Here is a 21,149-nt window from a genome sequence, read left to right as displayed (position 1 = left end):
ATTGGTTGGTTGTGGCTGTCTGCGCTACTATTGGTTCTGATGTCTGTCTATCATGTTTAAGCGGAAAATTCAAACCAATTAAACGCACTCCCTCCGAATTTTAAGTGACAATTTTGGCGGAAAGTGAACATGTGTCAAAAGGAAAAAAAAGAGAGAAAGAGAAAAAAAGATTTATTTATTTAAAAATATTAAACCAGTAATTGGTCAGGGGTTTAAGGTGTTTATAGCACACGTGCACGAAAAAAAAATCAACCCAAAGGGAAGCAAACAAATCTCTCTTTATTAATTTCTTGCAAAAAAAAAAAATCTTCACAATCTTGTCAATCAAGCGTCCTAATCTAACCTTAAAACCCATCACACACAGTATCCTCCGATACTGCTCATATTGTCATATTGCAAAATTATTGTCCGAGTTAAAAAACACTTTTTTTCCCCCAACTATTGCATCACATTTTTGCATTTACTGGCCCTGCTCTTCAGTTCCATTACTTTCCTAGAAGTAAAATGCATTGTTGCATGTGAAAATAAGCACAGGGTGGAAAAAAAAGAACCCAAAAAGATTCCATTTTCAAAAAATAATTTATTCAGAATAAATTAAACATTAAACTTGCCACATGGGAAATAAAACTCCAACTTTATAAGCTGAGGGGACTTTTGTCTCTTCAGTGTTGTGAAAGAAAAACTTTTGCAGTCTCTGATGTCGTTAGTGTTGGGTTTCTATTCACAGTTTTAGCAGAGAAGAGACTGCAAAATAAACCACATTCTGGAATTGTAGAATTCATTTAAAACATTACTGACTTATATCCGAGTGTTAATCCTGTGAGAAAGCTTCCGAACGTGTGGATCTGAAGTCAAAGATCTACTGCACTCTACTAAGAAACTAAACTACCCCTGTAAAGCCTGCCAACTGAGGTGCAAAGCTAATTTAATAACGGTTGTGAAATGGCCTTCTCCTCCACAACTCAAACACTATTTACACATTAAAGCATTCTCACTGAAACAGTGCTATTTACACATATAGACAAGGGTCTCCAAGCTAGCCATGCTGGGGAGGGAGTTATTGCAGGTTAGAGGAAAAAAAGATGTAAATTTTATGTTTCTGGGCTGGAAGTGGTATTGAAAAGATGGAAAATTATTTGCTGCAAACCATTAATGTCCCCTGAGTTTTTTTTTTTTTTCCATATGCATGAACCCTGAAATATTTTTACAACCTAATGTAAATTTAAGTAAATAAAACTTAATAAACATAGATCACTTTACTTAGTTTATCTCCAACACCAGTGTTCTAACTTCCTAGCAAAATTCCCCTCAAACATAACCGTGAGATTTTGTTTTCCACAAATAAATATTATAAAATTAGACTGTGCCACAATGAAAGGCAAATAAGTATCACTATTTGAAAAACAGCTTAATATTTGATCTAAATTGCCATTAACTACAGCAAAACAACTACGCACACAGTACAAGCTGCACCATATGTCATATATGAGAAACTCTCAGTTTGGTAAGGAGTAATAATTTAGCGTCATGACCTTACAAAACACAAAGTGATAAAACATGACGAAACGCTCACCGGCGCTGTAAACAATCTAAGTCCCAAAGTGCAGCCGATGGAAATTAAAATAAATAATAATTTAAAAATAATAAATACAGCAACAAAGTGGGAGGCTTTGATGAGGGTTGTTCACATCGCCCCCTTGTGCTGAACATATGAAACAGCATCTCACTCTCTTGTTCTTCCTTCTCATCCAGAAAAGCAGCCATTTGAAGTATTTTATTAAATAAATATTTTAAACAATCAGAAGTCTTTCAGAAGTTCACAAACCCTCGGTTTTCCCCACATCTGAGATTTCAGCCTGAGCCATCTATATCATCGTTCGCGTTGGTCAAGTACACTGGACACGAAGGGTCAAAATTCAGCCCCCCCACAACAACAGTCTCACAAACAGCTTTGAAAAACAAGCACGACAAATCACAGACTTATTTTAGTTTACACAACTCTTTCAGATGTCTTTTGACTGGCGCCCGCACCATGTCTTTCCCCTTCCTCTGTTCGTGATTCAGTTGTCGAGTGTGCTGGCTCCTCCATTTGTAGAACTGTTTTTGCCCTTGCTTTTGGATGAGCGGAAGGAGAAGCGTTTGATGAGGCGACGGGAGAAGCTTCCGGATTTCTTGCGACCAATGGAGGAGCAGGAAGCTGAGGACGGGTCGTTGCCCAGGTTGGTGACGTCTTCGTGGGAGTGGCTGAAGCTCGAGTTCTTCTGCCTGTGTCTCCTGCGGAACAAGAGCTTCGTGCCACTCCGGAGGAAGCCCACTTCAATACAGTCAGTGAGGGGGGGAAAAAAAGTTAGTTATATGCATATTGCGTGTGTGTATTATTTATGTTTATTTATATTATATGGACACGAGTGTTTTACTGGGAAATACACCACTCATATTTTACGAGCTACATCTGGGACATGGAAAACCAAAACGGTGACACAAAGCTCTATGGCTGTGTCTGAAATCACTCACTCGTCCACTACTCCCTACTCACAATAAGGGGAATTACTATATAGAGGACTACATAGTGAGCTCAACGGTCAAATGAAAAAACACTTTCAGACATGACTTCGCCGCACCGTTATTTACGTCATTACTGTCGCACAATTAAAACGTGCCAGATCAGTCAGCTGGTGGGTTTTCAAAATAATAAATACATGCATGCATTTTTGTGATAAGTACATATTATACTGAGCGTATTTCCAGCATTAATCAATACAAAGTACCTGCATCTTTCAGTTCTTTTAAATCAAGGCTGAATACTTTCTTCTTCGCCGCTGCCTTTTATTAAATCAAATTCGAAGCTTTTGATTAATTCCTTGTCTGCACTGTAACCTTTATTCTTGTATTTTATCTGTCTTATTCTATTTTAGCTTTTTAGGATGGTTTAAGTTATACAGTAAATCAGTTATAGAAACTGTTTTATTTAATCAGGCTAACAGATAAACATCCAGGTCCCTACCAAATCCACCATTAGCTTGATCAATTCTATAAAAGTCTAGCTATTTAAATTCTGAAAACTGTACAAATGTTGTTGTTTTCCACCAAAGAGGCGGGATTAGCCAACGCAGAATAGTGACGTTTGTCTCTTGTTGATGACGTGTAGGTCACATGAATGCGACCTGTCCGGTCAGACTGCAGTCGCATGTGAAAATAACGGATATGCATCGGAATTAGGACCACATATCCAAGCGGCCTGGGTCGCATGTGAAAAAATCAGATCCGTGTCGTTCAGATTGTCAATAACAAATCGGATACAGATCGCATATGGGCAAAAAAAAAATCGGATATGGGTCGTTTCAGGGTGCAGTCTGAACAAGGTGCATAAACACCAGTGCAGTTTGCTATGGAGATGAGGCGAGACCTGGCGATGTGGTTTTTGTGGCGGCGGCGGAACTCACACAATAATCTGATTAACGTGGGCAGCAGACTAATGAGACCGAAGGTGTCAAATTACTGGAAATTTCCAGAACAATCTTATAATCCAGGATGGTTTAAGTTATAAATCAGTTATAGAAACTGTTTTATTTAATCAGGTTAACAGATAAACATCCAGGTCCCTACCAAATCCACCATTAGCTTGATCAATTCTATAAAAGTCTATTTAAATTCTGAAAACTGTACAAATGTTGTTGTTTTCCACCAAAGAGGCGGGATTAGCCAACGCAGAATAGTGACGTTTGTCTCTTGTTGATGACGTGTAGGTCACATGAATGTGACCTGTCCGGTCAGACTGCAGTCGCATGTGAAAATATCGGATATGCATCGGATTTAGGACCACATATCCAAGCGGCCTGGGTCGCATGTGAAAAAAATCGGATCTGTGTCGTTCAGATTGTCAATAACAAATCGGATACAGGTCGGATATGGGCAAAAAAATCGGATATGGGTCGTTTCAGGGTGCAGTCTGAACGTAGTCTTAATAATAAAAAGAAAAATCACACGTTGGCTTGAAGATATGAAGTTTATCTTTTTGTGTTGAAAATGCATGGGTCTGAGTGATGCATTTCCTGATATTTCACTTCAATGACGTCACTCCCAGTGTTTTCCCACTGACTGGACATGCGTTGTCAAAATGAACCGGTTCAAAATTAAAATTCTTCTGATCAACGGTTTTTGGTGGTTTTTTTGGTGGCAGTGTCTCTATAATAGAAAGAACATTACATGGTGGAACGAGGATATGACGTTTGTCTTCTCGTGTTGAAAATATTTTCACTTATTTGCCCTATCGTGTTCAGTTGTTGGAAAATTATCGAATAAAAATATTACCATTTCAAATCAAGCAACAAAGTACATTTTACACATTTAAAACAAATGTTCATATTGTCCATGAATTTAAAATCAGTGGGATTTAGTTGGCAGCTAAAGGAGTACATGCATGCAGAAAGCTTGAGAACCTCTGCCTGAAAAGAGACCAGATGTTCCAGATAACAAGAGGATGTTAGAAATTAAAAGGATTATGTACCTCCTGGATACATAGGTCCATTTAAATTCAATTGAGCACCCAATTTTCAAGATGAGATGTGCCCAAAAACGTTATTTAGAGAAATATACTATATTTTAATGCAGAAATATAAATGATTCCACTTTTTTGTTGAAGTAATTATTTGAAGTAAGTAGTTAGTATGCAAGTAGTATGAAGGTTTACATTACAACATACAACAAGGGCAAATAATGGTCTAAGGTGTAAAACTGTACACATTACAGTAATTAGATATAAACCTAAAAAGTCACAATAAAACTATAAATTAATGTTATTTACCTACACTCGCCAGCCACTTTATTAGGAACACCCATCCAACCAGCTTTTTCTTGGGTATATCTACCTGTATTTTTGGCCTTTTGGATCAGAAAGCCGAGTATAGTTTAGCCTGGGCCCGCCCATCCTAAGCGTGACGTAACACGAGGGCCTGTTGCGAGCTTAGTCTGGCAAGGCAAGCTATCTCCAGCTCTTCCAAGTTCCCGAAAAATCGGGAGCCAATCAACTTTGAGCATCTCCAACGGCCCTGGGTAGAGGCGTGTTCAAGGCAGTGACGTAGTAGAACTGCGACCGGAAGCCATAGATTGTTTACAGAATCTATGCGGGAAGCGCTTCATTCACTAGAAACATTACGAACATGGAGCAGCGGCAAGCCTTTGACACAGCGGTAGATGCTGTATTGAAAGCATTCAACGGGAAGTTCTCATTGAAAACGGAGCAAAGAGCAGCCCTGGAGGTATTTATCTTCTTCCTGTTACTCAAGCAGTTTCCGTTGCGTCACATACGTCAGAGGAAAGAGTGATGTGATTGGTTTAAGCTTCGTCACAGCCTTTTCTGGCTTCGACCAGTAGCAAACTGAGGCATTTCAGGGAGGCGGGTCAACCACGCCTTTGGGAAACGGTTGGGCTTAATATCTTTGCCAGACCAATGCTCGCAGAGCTTTGAAGTCGCGTTAGCCAGACTAAGTATAGTTAGCTTTTCCTTTGTGTGTGTGTGTGTGTGTATAGAAGTCAGCAGAAGGAACACATTTCTATGCTCCGAATAAGCAGTGTATTTACTGTATTCCAGTTTCCTAAATGTGTTCCCATCAGACCGTACCTTTATGATCTTTGAGGCTGCGTGTCTCGAGTGCTCCAGTAGAGCCAGTCTCTGACTCCACGTCGTCCACAGATGGCCGCTCAGACGCATCAGATGGTGTGGTCTCATCTGCGTCCTGGTGCGCAGCAGCTCCGTGGTGGTTGGGGGCCCCTGCTGGAGAATTCTCCCCCTGCAAGGCAGCGTCCATAGCTGCAGCATAGCCCACCGACAGTGCAGTGTCATCCTCTGTAATCGGAACCTACAGGGTGGAAGGAAAATCAAATGTGAGAAATCTTTTTGTTTACCCCAGTTGTAGTAACTGAGCCAAGGCAAGCATCACTGACTTATAAATGGGAAAAAAATAAATAAATAAGCAGAGCAACTTATTATCCAGTCCGCTCTGGAAGTATTGGAATGACAAGGCCAATTCTTTCTTTCTTTCTTTTTTTTTTCTTGGCTAGACACTTAATGAATTGAGTCTACAGAAACATTCTCTCTGCTAACTTGCATCCAAGAGAAATGCATAAAATCTAATTGGGAGGAATTTCATCATGCAGCAAAGCAATTACCCCAAACACACTGCCAACACAGCAAAGGACTTCATGGGGGGAGTGGAAGGTTTTAGACTGGCCAAATCCATCTCCAGACTTTAATCTAATTGAGCATGCATTTCACCTCTTAAAGAGCAGACTGGAGAGAGAACCCCCCCCAGCCAAAAAAAAAAAAAAAAAAACAACAATGGAAAAAAGCTGGAGTACAACCATGAAAAAGCTTGCAACAGTTTGGTGAGGTCATTGGATCACTGGCTTGATGCAGTGACTGCAAGCAAGGGATACACAACCACATATGAAGGCGTTATTCACTTTAACAATATCTGTTCCTATACTTTTGCTCACCTAAAAATTGGGTGGTCTCCCACCAAAGGTGCCAGGTTTTAAGTTTTCTTTAACACATCTAGATATGTAAATATCAGGAAATGAATGCTAAAAGTACTGTACGCCCTATCGTCTCATTCATCTTTTGATCTCAAACCCAAATGTCTTCAGTGTGTAGCAAAAGCAAAATAATTGGCCTTTCTGTTCCAATACTTTTGGAGGGAAATATTATGCTTACAGATTTGATTTTCACATGAGTGAAGCATTCATAATTTCAACATTCATAGGATAACCTCCCTAGCATTTTCCTGTCAGTGCAAATTACTGAGTAGCCTTTGTCACGATGTTTTGTCTGCCTCATCCTCCAAGAGTTTCCTCTCACAAGCTCATTAGATGTTGCTCATCTCTATTTTTAATACTTATTGTACATGACTCAAAGGTCACCATTATCCTCGGTAATCTTAAACATAATGCAAAATGTTAGGGAGCCTGTGAAATTCGAGACTCGTCTCCAACGTAGAGTTGTCGATCCAAAAACTGGCCAGTTGAGGAGCTTGGACATCACAGTCATGTGCTGATAAAGCATTTCCCTCCCCGTGATTTAGCGTAAACGCATTACAGTGTATAACTGAGGCTAAGATACAGTACATTAGCTCACCGATATTACAAACTGCCATTGATTTTTGTTGTTTAAATTAGAGAGTAACTGGAGAAGTACCTTAATAAGACAGCCATGACTGAATAAAAAATGGCTCTGCTATACGGTTATGTCAGTGTTGCTTACAGTCGTAACTGTATTTTTTAAGTTTGGTGACATAAGGAAATACGATGCACTGCCCTGCTCAATATCCTACTTGAGACAAATTGCTAAAAGTAATCAAATTAATGAGTGAGGAAAAAGATCCAAGGCAGGAGAATGATGACAGCACAAGCTAGGGCAATCTTCAATCATCTTTTTATACCACCCTGTGATGTCATCTGACCTTTGACACTCCAGAGATGATGAGGGTGCTGCGTTTAGTGGGCGTTTTCTTGACTGTCTTACTGGCTGACTCGGTCAGCTGTCGGATTGCTGTCTCTGCTATAGGATCCAGCCCATTTGAGATGAGGCTTTCTGCAGGGATACAGATAGCGCATGCACAAAATAAATGGACAACTTGTACTAAACCATTATCGAACAAATCATCGCTCATTTCATAAATTACGATTAGACTGTAGCGCTTTATAAACCTGAATAAGCAAAACTTAATGGAGTACTGACGGCTGGCTGTGGGGCTGATGCTGGCTTGGCTCTGGAAGCTCTCCGTCAGCACTGTCGGCCTTTTTTCCGTAACCTCCACCTTAGATGGAGACTTGGAGGGAGAATCTCCTATTCGCACACCCAGGCAGACAAAAAGACAAAGGGAAATAAGTAAGGAATAAATCACACTAGGCTGTGTTTTATAGGAAAATCATCAGTGACTGGGGTGACTCCTCACACCACCAATGTATTATTTTCAAATAACAGCATGTCTTGAAGTGTTTTATCCCTCTTATACCACAGCAGTTTGCTAAGGATTACATTGTTTTATTAATTAATAAGCTTTTTGTGTGTCATGTGGCTCAAGGCACAACCCAAATGCCACTACAACTGGGCCAAACAGTCATTCTTTACCAGCCTCTCTCTCTCTCAGCCTGTCATTTGACTGTAAAACAGAGAAAACAAAGCATTACCAAGACTTTGAGCACTTACAACTGCTCTCAATCCTTCTATAAATGTTAAATAATGTTTATTAATAAAAAAAATAAAAAAAAACCACCACATCAACGCTTATAAGAATTACTTTGTGAAAAGTATAACCTATTTTTATACCCGTTTATTTTGGAACATCCACTGTACAAGTCCCTGTGTATAAGCTGCTACTATGAAAACAATAACATGTTAGAAGGCATGCATTAATATTAATTGTTCATTACAGCTGGAACTACTGTACCTGTGCTGTTCTACAAAAAATAATGCCCACCTACTGACCAATCAGATACTAGGATTCAACTGTACTGTAGTATAAAGAAATTTTTAAAACCTTCTAACCAATCACATTTAAGAACATTTTTTTTAACAATATGTATTTTCCACTTTATCAGTACAGTTTTTACAACCCCGATTCCAAAAAAGTTGGGACAAAGTACAAATTGTAAATAAAAACGGAATGCAATAATTTACAAATCTCAAAAACTGATATTGTATTCACAATAGAACATAGACAACATATCAAATGTCGAAAGTGAAACATTTTCAAATTTCATGCCAAATGTTGGCTCATTTGAAATTTCATGGCAGCAACACATCTCAAAAAAGTTGGGACAGGGGCAATAAGAGGCTGGAATTGCAAAGAGTTTGAACATATCATCATCTATACAGTGCATAATATCATCAAAAGATTCAGAGAATCTGGAAGAATCTCTGTGCGCAAGGGTCAAGGCCGGAAAACCATACTGGGTGCCCGTGATCTTCGGGCCCTTAGACGGCACTGCATCACATACAGGCATGCTTCTGTATTGGAAATCACAAAATGGGCTCAGGAATATTTCCAGAGAACATTATCTGTGAACACAATTCACCGTGCCATCCGCCGTTGCCAGCTAAAACTCTATAGTTCAAAGAAGAAGCCGTATCTAAACATGATCCAGAAGCGCAGACGTCTTCTCTGGGCCAAGGCTCATTTAAAATGGACTGTGGCAAAGTGGAAAACTGTTCTGTGGTCAGACGAATCAAAATTTGAAGTTCTTTATGGAAATCAGGGACACCGTGTCATTCAGACTAAAGAGCAGAAGGACGACCCAAGTTGTTATCAGCGCTCAGTTCAGAAGCCTGCATCTCTGATGCTATGGGGTTGCATTAGTGCGTGTGGCATGGGCAGCTTACACATCTGGAAAGACACCATCAATGCTGAAAGGTATATCCAGGTTCTAGAGCAACATATGCTCCCATCCAGACGACGTCTCTTTCAGGGAAGACCTTGCATTTTCCAACATGACAATGCCAAACCACATACTGCATCAATTACAGCATCATGGCTGCGTAGAAGAAGGGTCCGGGTACTGAACTGGCCAGCCTGCAGTCCAGATCTTTCACCCATAGAAAACATTTGGCGCATCATAAAACGGAAGATACGACAAAAAAGACCCAAGACAGTTGAGCAACTAGAATCCTACATTAGACAAGAATGGGTTAACATTCCTATCCCTAAACTTGAGCAACTTGTCTCCTCAGTCCCCAGACGTTTACAGACTGTTGTAAAGAGAAAAGGGGATGTCTCACAGTGCTAAACATGGCCTTGTCCCAACTTTTTTGAGATGTGTTGTTGTCATGAAATTTAAAAATCACCTAATTTTTCTCTTTAAATTATATATTTTCTCAGTTTAAACATTTGATATGTCATCTATGTTCTATTCTGAATAAAATATGGAATTTTGAAACTTCCACATCGTTGCATTCCGTTTTTATTTACAATTTGTACTTTGTCCCAACTTTTTTGGAATCGGGGTTGTATGTTAACCCTACTATTTCTTCAGCTACGCTTCGTATTGCCCTTTTTCACTTGCCTACATTTTACATTAACTCGATTAGATATTACTATAATGTTTGTAATCTCATTAAAGGCTCCGATCAAGCTACCTAGTTTGCGGTCCAGCTTCGGCCGTGACTGGATGGTGGTGACTGTAGTGATGATGGTGCCGTCAGGCATGATCGTACGGTCCACATCCACTTTTTTGGATGGTGTGAGCGAGGAGCGGAGTGGGGTGGCGTTATGACACCCACGCACGTCGTTCAGCTCCACGTACGTGAGCTATGAGGAAAGAAATAAAATCAGGACGCAAGACACTAACAAAAAAGGAACAAAGTGTGTATGAGCTCTACATTAGAGAGAAAAGATATACTGTACTGATATAATAAGATTTCTGCGAAATAAGTTTTGGATTATCAAAATTCAGTACGATGCTATGAATGATACATCGTGTTTAAAAATCCTATTTTAATCATATCAGCTCAACATGCTTCTTACCTCCAACATGACCGTAGCTGTCGGCGTCAGACTGTGACCTGGCGTAATGGAAAGCTTTTGCTGTCCACTGGGACTCCTCTTTGGGATATCCAGCGATAAGCAAGCGTGGCCTGGCAAGAATTCTATCAAATGGGACATAAACATTGTTGGGAAATAGAAAGGGTAGCCATAATAAGTGATAAAATAGTGAATAATATTTTATATAATGGGCTTGAATGATGCCAATACCGTTTTTGTTTTATTGAAAAAAGTGTTTAGATTTGGTTATTTAGTAATGAGGACTGACTTACGTTCTCCTTTGCTATTGCGCTCCACTAGTCTAACTTTCAGTTCTTTGGTTTCTGGCTGCAGATCCCTACAGAAGAAGAAAAACAAGTGATAAGATCCATGGAATTAAACAAAATGTAAAAAACAAACAAACAAAAAAAAACAGTACATAAAACAAATATAAAAATCCAAAATCACACAGTTGTAAAAACTTGCAAAAGGGTTAAATCTTTACATAATTTGTGCCTTAGCATTAGATTTGGTCATAGTCAAGCGCAATTAATCGTCATGCCATCGCAGTGCAGCATGTGCTATGCTGAATATGAAGAATTACAATAATTCACAGCAGGAGTGTGTAAACATCTTGTTAATAGTGCTGATTTAAGTGAGCTAATGGCTCATCGACTGTCCAACCGGCGACTTCACACATCCGCTGCACCATGAGAGGAGGGTGGATTCACCTCTGAAGTCACACTTTTAAGAATAAAAGGAAAGAAAAAAAAAAAAAAGACTCCTCTCACTTCAAAAGTGTGTACATTTCCAAAAATAAACATTAAAAAGTGATCAGGGCGGCACGGTGGTGTAGTGGTTAGCGCTGTCGCCTCACAGCAAGAAGGTCCTGGGTTCGAGCCCCGGGGCCGGCGAGGGCCTTTCTGTGCGGAGTTTGCATGTTCTCCCCGTGTCCGCGTGGGTTTCCTCCGGGTGCTCCGGTTTCCCCCACAGTCCAAAGACATGCAGGTTAGGTTAACTGGTGACTCTAAATTGACCGTAGGTGTGAATGTGAGTGTGAATGGTTGTCTGTGTCTATGTGTCAGCCCTGTGATGACCTGGCGACTTGTCCAGGGTGTACCCCACCTTTCGCCCGTAGTCAGCTGGGATAGGCTCCAGCTCGCCTGCGACCCTGTAGAAGGATAAAGCAGCTAGAGAGAATGAGATGAATGAATGAAAAAGTGATCAGAGAATACAAGTCTTGTCTTTTCATTTGTAGTGGCTTTGTGACACCAAATCCCTCATCCTTTCTGTCTGGCTTTAGAGAATAATACATGAATAAACGCCGCAAATTATAAAACATTGTTGGAATAAAAAGCAGAGAGGGCGCCAATATGATACCTAGGCTCTGTATCAGCAAAATGGGATGGGATATCAGTGAGGGGGGGAAAGGAACAAATTTCATCCGATCCTGTAACTAATAGGAACGGCTGGAACTGGGTTTGGAAAATATTTTTTGGAAACTGTAAATGTTTAAAAACAAAAAGAGGCTTGATTGGATTTTTTTTTTTAGAATTGATTATTATATGCATACTTTATTATCTGCAAAGTTATTTTTGTGTAAAACTCTGGTTTTCTGTAAGTTATGTTTTTAACTATGCAGTTCCCCCCTATATTTTAACTGCTTCAGTTAAAAATACTTTTAAAAGTTTTGTAGTTTTTAAAGGGGAAAATATATATATATATCGGATGGATATCAATATCAGCTGATGCTTCAGTATTGCTATCATAAAAGAAAAAAAAAAAAAAAAAAAAAAAAAAAGTGTTATTGTGCCACCTGTCCAAAAAATAAAATAAAAAGAGCAAAAAGCCCCACCACATTTCACTGTATGAGTGCCATGAACAAATCACATCAATATTTGTGTATTTAAAATTTTTTTTAATAATTTTTAAAATATTTATAAATTTATTCTGTTTAATATAACAGAATAAATTTATAAATATAAATTTTATAAAAACTATAAATTCATAAATATAAAAATTAAATATTTTAAAAACATGTATTTTTTGATAAAATCTAATATTTTATGCTGAAATATTTTATTTCAACACATTTTGTATGAACTAAGCAAAAACACTGAGTTAGCTTAGGGGTCATCCATAATTTTCATCATTATCACGAGCGTACAAACCGTACGTGGGGGTGGAGGGGGTTAATGACCAGGCGTACACTTTTTAAAAATGAAAGAATGATGATCCGTCAATATGTGAATTGGCGGCCGCCATGTTAAAAATTTCGCGCCACATCGGTGTTGCCAGCTAGCTCTACACGCTTTCTTTCTTCAATACAACAACAATGGCTGACCCACATTTTGACCGCATTTACAAATTTGCGAATAGCAGAAATACCGCTATTCACAAGACTCCTTCAAACGAGTATGAGCAGTTTTTAAACATTTATTGTTTCCTGCATTCATCTGAGAAGCGGCAGGAGGCAGTTAGAGCAGGACAGGCTGCTTGGAAAGAATCAAAAACGAACGTTTCAAAGCCAAAAGGCAACAGCTCCCCTTAAAAAGACAGTCCCTAATTTTCAAAAATCAGACCCTCCAGGATGTTGCGATGTTGTGATTTACATACCCGCGAATTCAGGGCGGTGTTGCAATTATATCCAATCATCGCAACTTTCCCGCAAATTGACCAATCGTTGGCGTCGTCTTGAGGTGACGTCGACAAACTACCTTCCGCCTTACTTACTTCCGTGTATACGTTCAAGAGAAGCAGCATGTGCGAGTCAGTGTTTATGTAGGTTTAAATTCTGTTACTGAAAGTGTGTCATGTTTACAGTGAAGGACTGTGCGCACTTTACATTATTTTTTTTTTACTTAATACAAGAAATTAATGGATGCCAACATTTTTGCCAAAATGGTATTTTATTTTCCATTGTTTAGGCAGCTTCAGCATCATACTGAGAGATTCTGTTCAAATTGTTTTTTTCTTCTATGAAGCCTGAGCCATTTATTTTATTAGTTTATAATTATTGTTTAATTTAGTCTTCAGGAGAGACTGCCTGCACACAGTACTAGTATTAATAGTTTTTTTTTTCTTCTATGAAGCCTGAGTCATTTATTTTTAGTTTATAATTGTTTAATTTAGTCTTCAGGAGAGACTGCCTGCACACAGTACTAGTATTAATAGTTTTTTTTCTTCTATGAAGCCTGAGCCATTTATTTTATTAGTTTATAATTATTGTTTAATTTAGTCCTCCGGAGAGACTGCCTGCACACAGTACTAGTATTAATAGTTTTTTTTCTTACATGAAAGCTGAGGCATTTATATTATATTGTAAGGTAACTTCATGTTGTGCTGTGAGGTTCTGTGCACTTTAACTTTTGAACCAACAGGTGCATTTGGATAAGTAAAGCCTATTTTTCTGCATTTTTGTAGTCCTGGTAATCTTTTATATTGGTAAAGTTGTTAAAAGGACCATTTCTCAATGTCTTTTTTAATCAATAGTTTTTCAGTAATAACTTAATATTTAACATATCACTCAATTTTAATCACAAAAAGAGAAAATCGCAACAATTTCTCGCAACTTTCACTTCCTCCCGCAATGTAATCGCAACAAAAACCTAAAAAACACCGCAACTTTCATCGCAATTTTTTGGAAAAACCCCCCCGCAACATCAGACGTTTTAGCCCGCAACAATCACAAAAAAGGCCCGCGGAATCCTGGGGGGACAGAATAATGAATCGCCTGCTTTCTATGAAAACTTCTGGACCCGTCTTGTGTCTTCTTTTCTTCTCTTGTGAATCTTTGTATTGTCCTGTCATCCGATTTTAATAAAAAGTAATACAAGACATGGTTTTATTTTGAATTCCTATTCCACGTAGATCCATCATCATTTTTTTGTCCGCTAATGTACACTTTTGGGGGTTGCTCAAAAGTCTACTCTTTGTAGACTCATGATAATGATGAAATTTATGGATGACCCCTAAGAAAGCTTGACTGATTTTTAAAATCACTGATTTGGACTTGTTTGCCAGCGGGTTTTTAAATGTACCCTTCCAGTGATAACATCCGTCTATCGCCTGAGTTTTTTGACAGACGGAGAGTAACTTGCGCTCACGAGTAGCCATGACAACAATACTTAGAGTAAAGACTCGAGTAAAACTGCTTTTAGCTCGTGAAATAAAGTCCTTTTAAGGGATTTTTTTTTTGAAGTCAATGATTGTCATTCTCAGTAATCGTTAGTAATCGACACCTACGCTAGGCCAGTTAAGCGTTTGTTTTTTGGTGTTAACATGTATTGTTAACTTGACTGTGGACTTGATCACTTATTATTTGTCTTTGAGGGGAAGAGGAGCGCATGGCTCAGTGATTTTTTTTTTTGACGACTCCAACTCATTGTCATTAAAGTGCATATCACGGGTAAATTCAGGAGCAAGATCAATGTAATTCTCCTATTTTATATTAAACTTTGGTCAAATATCTAACATTCTGCATTCTCTGCAATTTTAAGAAGAAACCTTTATTCGTCACATCCACACTTCAAGCACAGTGAAATTTATCCTCTGCATTTAATCCATCTGAAGCAGTGAACACGCGCACACACTCAGAGCAGTGGGCAGCCACAGCAGAGCGCCCGGGGAGCAGTCAGAGGTCAGGTACCTCGCTCAAGGGCACCTCAGCCCAAGGCCACCCCGTGTCAACCTAACTGCATGTCTTTGGACTGTGGGGGAAACCGGAGCACCCGGAGGAAACCCACGCAGACACGGGGAGAACATGCAAACGCCACACAGAAAGGCCCTCGCCGGCTGCTGGGTTCGAACCCGGAACCTTCTTGCTGTGAGGCGACAGTGTTAACCACTACACCACCGTGCTGCCATTTTTTTTTTTTTTTTTACCTTGCGCAATACCAGAAAAATTCAGTTGAAATCGAGCCATTTAAGGCAAATTGGTCCACCTCTGAAAAAACTTGGCATTTGGATTTCCCGGGAAACACTGATTTTCGTGACGTTGCGTGCGGGACGCCTCCCTCTGAATCCTACGTCAGCGCTGGTTTGTTTATGAGAAAACGACCTGGTGGTTTCCTGCAAATTTCTTCAACGTTATCGCGTAATTATTAAAATGGTTAACAGATGTATCATAGGAGGGTGTAGCAACACCAAGCTTGATGGGATTAGTACTCATCGTTGTCCAAAAGACCGGACAATGGGAGAGAAATGGGAGCGCTTGGTCTACACAGGCTGTGCACTGAAACCGTGCAAAGCTCGCGCAGCCTGCTGGCGCTTCCGCAGGTGACGTCACGAATCTGGCTCCAGACTCCCTTGGGATTTTTCCAGACGCGTTTTGTTATTTTATTTTTTTTCTGCTGTAGACAGATGGCCTTGTGCAAAATTACCCTTCTGGATGAGTGTGTAAAGGGACATACACTATATTGCCAAAAGTATTTGCTCACCTGCCTTGACTCACATACAGTATGAGCTTAAGTGACATCCCATTCCTAATCCATAGGGTTCAATATGACGTCGGTCCACCCTTTGCAGCTAGAACAGCTTCAACTCTTCTGGGAAGGCTGTCCACAAGGTTTAGGAGCGTGTTTATGGGAATTTTTGACCATTCTTCCAGAAGCGCATTTGTGAGGTCGCACACTGATGTTGGACGAGAAGGCCTGGCTCTCAGTCTCCGCTCTAATTCATCCCAAAGGTGTTCTATCGGGTTGAGGTCAGGACTCCGTCATCCATGTCTTTATGGACGTTGCTTTGTGCACTGGTGCACAGTCATGTTGGAAGAGGAAGGGGCCAGCTCCAAACTGTATAAACAGTCTGCATGCCTAGGTGCTTGATTTTATACACCTGTGGCCATGGAAGTGATTGGAACACCCGATTCCGATAATTTGGATGGGTGAGCAAATACTTTTGGCAATATAGTGTATTTTCATATTAAAAAAAAAAAAAACTAAATTGGTCCAGAATATGCACTTTAAAGGCGGGGGACACAAACTTGGTTTGTAACTCGGCTTTGTAGTAAAAGTTAATTATAGCAGGGTTGCAGTGTATGTTGTTCCAACCAAAGGAACCCAAACACATATATAGCCAAGCTTCCTATTCACCAGATGTTTTTCCCCCCTTTTTTGATGACATCTTGTGTGTGAGAAATTAATTGCTCACAGTGTAAGGTCCTCCCCCCAGTCGAGCATGGCTCTGGGGCTGGAGGAAGGTGTGAGGAAGCGGGTTCTCTTCTCCAGCAGTGGCATGTCCAGGCTCAGCACGCAGCACAGCTCCCCAACATGATCCTGTGAATCTGAGTGCACACATCATTACACTCTCAAACGCCCTTATTGCTGGGTCAAAAAAGAAAAATACGCATTTATTTGCAGTAAATGCGTGTGTTGATTTGTTTTCCCAAACAGATAGTTCTGAATTTCGATTGATTTGTGGATATCTTTTGTTTTTGTGATGCTCGAAAATTATATTCTCTCGGGGGGGGACGACACCAGGGTATGGAAATGGTATGACAGAAAGTGGCACCTTTTTTGATCCTGGAGACTTTGAGCTGGCGTACCAGAAGGCGTTTGATAGCATTGTTCTGCTTGGGAGAGTTTTGGCTCCCTTCTTGTTTTTCTCTGGGAAACTGTGAAAGAGGACAGAGGTTACTGTTAACAATGAATTACTGTAAATGATTGCAATCCTCTTGTCGCTGAAATTAAACAACCACACCTCTTTAAATATCGTATTTGACTCATGAGGTATGCCTGTTTAAACACATTAACCTAAGAGACAAACAGAAGCAGTGAACCACAAGAGTAGGATGTAAAAATGGTCCTCTTACAGCAGGACTGGAGACGCACGCTCTCAGGTTGAGGATCATTGCAGGCTGCGTGGCGTATAGTGTATCCTCCACCAGCTTTGCGATCATATCCACGTCCACCTCGGCCTCAGAGTCCTTTACACGGTTCCAGATCACACTCATCAGTATTAATACACAATTCACATACATCAGCCTGAGAGCTATTACAAGATGGCACTATACTTCAAAGGAAAAAGACATTTTGATGCAGATATGATGGTTTCAGATTATATGCTGCGATCTGCGCAAAATTCCAACCAGTACTACTAACCATGACTGGTCTGAGATTGCTTCAAATATCACTTGCATTGCTGTATGGAGCAGCATTTTAATGAAGGAAGAAAAAAAAAACCCTCAATCATATCAAGTTCTGTCTCATCCTTTGTACACAGCAAAATAAACCAACAGTGTCGAAACTCTACTATATCTTTGTAGAAGGCTTGTGCAGTTTGTTCTGTTTAGAAGGTTGCCAGATCAGTGCAGTTTGTTCTGTTTAGAAGGTTGCCAGATCAGTGTCACAATGACAGCCCAAGAAACAAGCCGACTTGTTTCAAAGAGGTTTCAAATTGACATGATTGATTATTTTCCTATAATACAGTGTTTCGCAAAGCGTGGTCCATGGACCACTGGTGGTCCACGAGGTGATCTACAAATGTAGTCAGCGTTTTCAAGATAAGCTAGCGTATGCTTTGTAACATTATTAGAAAGTTAAATTTATCCAATCTTGTTTTTAACGGCAATCAAACGGGCCTGTAATTTCATCGTTGTTATTATTTGCGTTCTGCATCTGAATTTGCACCACATAAAACTTGTAGCGTGCACGTGCTCTTACACTACGTTCACACTGCAGGCTGAAGTGACTCAAATCCGATTTTTTCGCCCATATGTGACCTGTATCCGATCTTTTATTGACAATATGAACGACACAGATCCGATTTTTTCAAATCCGACCCAGGCCGTTTGGATATGTGGTCCTAATTCCGATTCCTATCCGCTCTTTTCATATGCGACTTCAGTCTGAACCGCCAGGTCGCATTCATCCGACTTACACGTCATCAACAAGCCACAAACGTCACTATTCTGCGCTGAAGTAGGCGGCAGGTCTCTCAAAAAAAGTTACAACAACATGGCTTTGATGTTCCTTTGAACGGAGGTTGCAGTCACTACCCCGCAGAACGCCTGAGCCAATTGTGCATGTTCTGGCTCCGTCGCAACAACAACTGCATCATCGCCAGGTACTCCATGCTGGCTACTGTCATACACAGGAAACTTTAGGTTACTTCCGTAAACACTGGCCATGCTCACTGCGTGTGACATCGTCGTATCCTGCAATGCGCATGCGGAACACTTTTAGGTCGCTTTTCGTTCATACTGAGGATCACATACAAGTCGCATATATCTGTTAATGTGAACGACCTCACAAAAAAATCGGATTTCACAAAAAAATCGGAATTGAGCATTAAGCCTTGCAGTGTGAACGTAGTGTTATTCCGCCTCTCGTCTCTAGGCAACAGTCACCTCACAAATCTCTGCCTCACAGGCAAACAGGCAGGCAGACCTGAAAACAAGCAAACGAAAATTCTCAACATATAATAGGCTAATCCTAACTAGCTCGTGTTCGCGGCGATTTTTTAAATTTACTGAAAGATTAAAGCTGCCCAGCTTGGAACCAGATATTAAATCATTGATGCTTAGTATGCATCAGCACCACTCCTCCCATTAAGAAAAAAGAGTCAGTTCTGAGCAGAAGACAAATAAGTGTAATCTGTTAAATCTAAAATTTTGTTCATTCATGTTCCTCCTAATTTTGAACGATTGATATGAAATGTTCTGATTAACTGTTTGCTGAATTTTAAACCTCCATACTTTTGCCTTTAAAAACCACGGAGGATATGGAATGGATAGGCCTTTAATGTATTTAGTTAACCATAATTTTTTCAATTAAAAACACCTAATAGTACACATCTCTATAGTCTGTGTGTGTTGTATGGGGCGGGGGCTTGACAGCTGGTCCCTGAAATTTTTTTTTTGGGACAAAGTGGTCCTTGGTCTGAAAAAGTTTGAGAAATACTGCTATAACAGCATGCCTCAACCTGCCTCCTCAGCATTCTGCGCCCCCTTGTGGTACAGAGTGTGGATCTTTTCCATGAATCCTTTTTAAATTTCCCGACATCTCCAACTGCAGAGATGGTTTGCAGCCAATTTGTTGTTCTGTTGTTTGATGGCGTTTTTATTCTAATGGAGAGCTGGGGAAAGTGAGCTGCTCTGTCAGCTAGCTAGGATTTGTACACTAAGGGGAATTCAAGTCATCAGAGGATACATTTTAATGCCTAATTAATACCTTAAGCATTCTGTGTGTAAATAAATCACAAGCGGTTGTGTGGTTCAGGTGAACCTTCGCTCACCTCTCTCTGAACCCTTTGTCTTGGCGTCAGGGTTAAACAGAGTAGGGGCTGCTGGGAAAACATCCAGGACACCAGGAGACCTTCTTCCTCCACCTCCTCCAAGCAGACCTGCAACTGCAACAGTCCCCCAACATGCAAGCTTTTACAGTTATAGTTAGCATGAACTTTTTCCATTTGAAACGTCCCAGTTCCATGTTACGTTTAGTCAGGAGTCTAATTAACTAGGCTAAAAAGCAGTAACTAAAAGCACTTTCCAAAATATCAAGAGCTATTGTATGTAGGCTATGGAAAATAAGCAAGCACTTGAATCTCTCTGAGGGACGATTTTATATAGCCAGAGTCTTCATCCTATTCTGATAAGGTTTCTGCTGATGAAACATATTGTGTTTCCACCATCAGACACGCAGTCCTTGGCTAACATTTCAGCTTTGAACTGTGGTGCTCTCTAATCCCATCTCGACTGTCTAGCATTGGTTAAAGCCAGTGTTTCTGAATCTTTTTAGGGGAAAGCTGCTAATGCATGCTCAGAAAGTGGCGAGAAGTGGCCAGATTAGTCCGTGACATCATTGGCATAGTCACTGAAGTGTCAAGATCATTTGCATCTCAAAATGTACATGATGTACAAAATAATACCTCATAACATTTTTATGGAAGAAGAAATCATCTTCGGTCATGGAACTGCAAACAAGCCCTTTGTGTGTTTACAAAATACGACAATTTCTATTAAGAACACAGACAGATGACAGTGGTAGTGAGTAGTCTTTCTTCATACACAAAGAAAACAGCTGGTGACACTGATTGATTGTACAAGGAAGTACAGGGGTGCTTGAAAGTTTGTGAACCCTTTAGAAGTTGATATTTCTGCATAAATATGACCTAAAACATCATCAGATTTTCACACAAGTCTTAAAAGTAGATAAAGAGAACCCAGTTAAACAAATAAGACAAAAATATTATATTTGGTCATTTACTTATTGAGGAAAATGATCCAATATTACACATCTGTGAGTGGCAAAAGTATGCGAACCTCTAGGATTAGCAGTTAATTTGAAGGTGAAATTAGAGTCAGGTGTTTTCAATCAATGGGATGACAATCAGGTGTGAGTGGGCACCCTGTTTTATTTAAAGAACAGGGATCTATCAAAGTCTGATCTTCACAACACATGTTTGTGGAAGTGTATCATGGAACGAACAAAGGAAATTTCTGAGGACCTCAGAAAAAGCGTTGTTGATGCTCATCAGGCTGGAAAAGGTTACAAAACCATCTCTAAAGAGTTTGGACTCCACCAATCCACAGTCAGACAGATTGTGTACAGATGGAGGAAATTCAAGACCATTGTTACCCTCCCCAGGAGTGGTCGACCAACAAAGATCACTCCAAGAGCAAGGCGTGTAATA

General features: G+C 40.0%; 1 protein-coding gene across 2 annotated transcripts in view; it reads right to left on the bottom strand.

Annotated features, from left to right (window-relative positions):
- Positions 1-260: 260 nt before the first annotated feature.
- Positions 261-21,149, bottom strand: part of c2cd2l (c2cd2 like) — a 126,863-nt gene continuing 105,974 nt past the window's right edge. For both annotated transcript variants that reach the window (XM_060912742.1, XM_060912743.1), the window contains exons 5-15: positions 19,752-19,865; positions 17,329-17,442; positions 17,028-17,130; positions 16,668-16,800; positions 10,811-10,875; positions 10,521-10,642; positions 10,133-10,304; positions 7,736-7,843; positions 7,458-7,588; positions 5,621-5,858; positions 261-2,314 (exon numbers count right to left, since the gene is read on the bottom strand). In XM_060912742.1, coding sequence (XP_060768725.1) covers positions 2,061-2,314; positions 5,621-5,858; positions 7,458-7,588; positions 7,736-7,843; positions 10,133-10,304; positions 10,521-10,642; positions 10,811-10,875; positions 16,668-16,800; positions 17,028-17,130; positions 17,329-17,442; positions 19,752-19,865 — 1,554 coding nt within the window. In that variant the 3' untranslated portion in view covers positions 261-2,060. The remainder of the gene's footprint in view (positions 2,315-5,620; positions 5,859-7,457; positions 7,589-7,735; positions 7,844-10,132; positions 10,305-10,520; positions 10,643-10,810; positions 10,876-16,667; positions 16,801-17,027; positions 17,131-17,328; positions 17,443-19,751; positions 19,866-21,149) is intronic.

The sequence above is a fragment of the Neoarius graeffei genome, chromosome 28 (assembly GCF_027579695.1).
Source record: "Neoarius graeffei isolate fNeoGra1 chromosome 28, fNeoGra1.pri, whole genome shotgun sequence".
NCBI lineage: Eukaryota > Metazoa > Chordata > Actinopteri > Siluriformes > Ariidae > Neoarius > Neoarius graeffei.
The sequence above is the reverse complement of the archived record's forward strand: the minus strand, read 5'-3'. Positions and strand labels throughout refer to the sequence as shown.